Here is a 1445-nt window from a genome sequence, read left to right on the forward strand (position 1 = left end):
CTGAGCATGTGTACACATTTCTAAAATTTCCATGCATGGTTTTTCACCCGACTGGAAAGAAGCAACTTCAGAGGGATACAGTTCATGTGATCATAGCAAGAAATTGTGTTTTTCTGAATTTCAGATTGGAGAAATAATCTCTGTTTCTGAACCCAAACATGTTTGTGAATCGCTTGAGCATTTCCATCCTGGAATTCCACCAGCCCTCCCCCCCACCACCACCATACGTGCGCTTCATTATTTGGAAAGAGCTAGACACAGATTAACCCTGTGCCAGGGTGACTGTCCTTCCTGCAACTCTGCAGAGAGCTGATTTGAATTCCTTATTTCGCAAGCTGTAGACCATGGGGTTGAACAGCGGGGTTAGGATGGTGTAGGAGACAGACACCAGAGCATCCTGGCTGGAGGAGGAGTCGGCCTTGGGCCTCAGGTAGATGAAAGAGGCGCAGCCGTAGTGCACGGTGACAACGATGAGGTGAGAGGCACACGTGGAGAATGCCTTGTGCTTGCTTACTGAGGAGGGAAACTGGAGGATGGCAGCAATGATGTGAGTGTAGGACACCAAGATCAACAACAGGGGAATGACCAGAACCAAGGCACAGAGCACGAAGATGATGATCTGGCCAAAGTGGGAGTGGCGAGACGCCAGCGTGAGAACAGGAGAGATGTCACAGAAAAAGTGACGGAGTCGATTGGAGGAGTGGAAGGGCAGGTGAAATACCAAGAAGGTGATGATCTGTGCTACAGTGAAGCCGCAGGCACAGGCGGCGGCGACCAGCCCCCCACACACCCCTCGACCCATGAGCGCCGCGTAGCGCAGGGGGTTGCAGATGGCCACGTAGCGGTCGTAACCCATGGCTGCTAGCAGGAAGGAGTGTGAGCAGCCGAGGAAGAGGAAGGCGAACATTTGGGTGGCACAGCCCAGGAAGGAGATACTCTTCTTCTGGGCCAACAGGTCCACCAGCATCTTGGGCACAATGACAAAGGTGTAGCAAGTCTCGGAGCATGACAGAACAGACAGGAAGAAGTACATGGGGGTGTGCAGCGCCCTGTCCAGCACGATGGTGGCCACGATGACGGCGTTGGTGGCCAGCGTGAACAGGTAGAGGAGCAGGAAGGTCAGAAAGAGCCAGAGCTGGAGCCCTTCCAGAGACGAGAAGCCCAGGAGGACAAACTCGCTGACTGCAGTCTCGTTGACCCGCTCCATGGAGGGCACATCGCCTGGGAGCAGGGAGAGATCCCTGATAACTAGGAGAGCTGCAGGATCACGCCGAGCGTGTCTTCTTCTCGGGTTTGCAGTCCTGAATTTGGAGTCATTCCTCCTTTCTGCTTTTCTAAGAACTGAAGCATTTAAGCACACACACACACACACACACACACACACACACACACACTCGCCAGAATTTCTCTGCGGTAATTGTAGTATCAAAGACCAAAGTTTCTTA

At 52.8% G+C, this 1445-nt stretch overlaps 1 protein-coding gene across 1 annotated transcript; it reads right to left on the reverse strand.

Annotated features, from left to right (window-relative positions):
- Positions 1-262: 262 nt before the first annotated feature.
- Positions 263-1207, reverse strand: LOC101618147 (olfactory receptor 10K2). Its single transcript, XM_004667121.2, has one exon. It carries the CDS (start codon positions 1205-1207, stop codon positions 263-265), a length of 945 nt encoding a protein of 314 aa, XP_004667178.1.
- Between the last annotated feature and the right edge of the window lie 238 nt (positions 1208-1445).

This window comes from Jaculus jaculus, chromosome 19, assembly GCF_020740685.1.
Source record: "Jaculus jaculus isolate mJacJac1 chromosome 19, mJacJac1.mat.Y.cur, whole genome shotgun sequence".
NCBI lineage: Eukaryota > Metazoa > Chordata > Mammalia > Rodentia > Dipodidae > Jaculus > Jaculus jaculus.

What these genes read in the sequence shown, in the direction of transcription:
- LOC101618147 (XM_004667121.2), bottom strand. Translation starts at nt 1,207, where the DNA reads ATGGAGCGGGTCAACGAGACTGCAGTCAGCGAGTTTGTCCTCCTGGGC.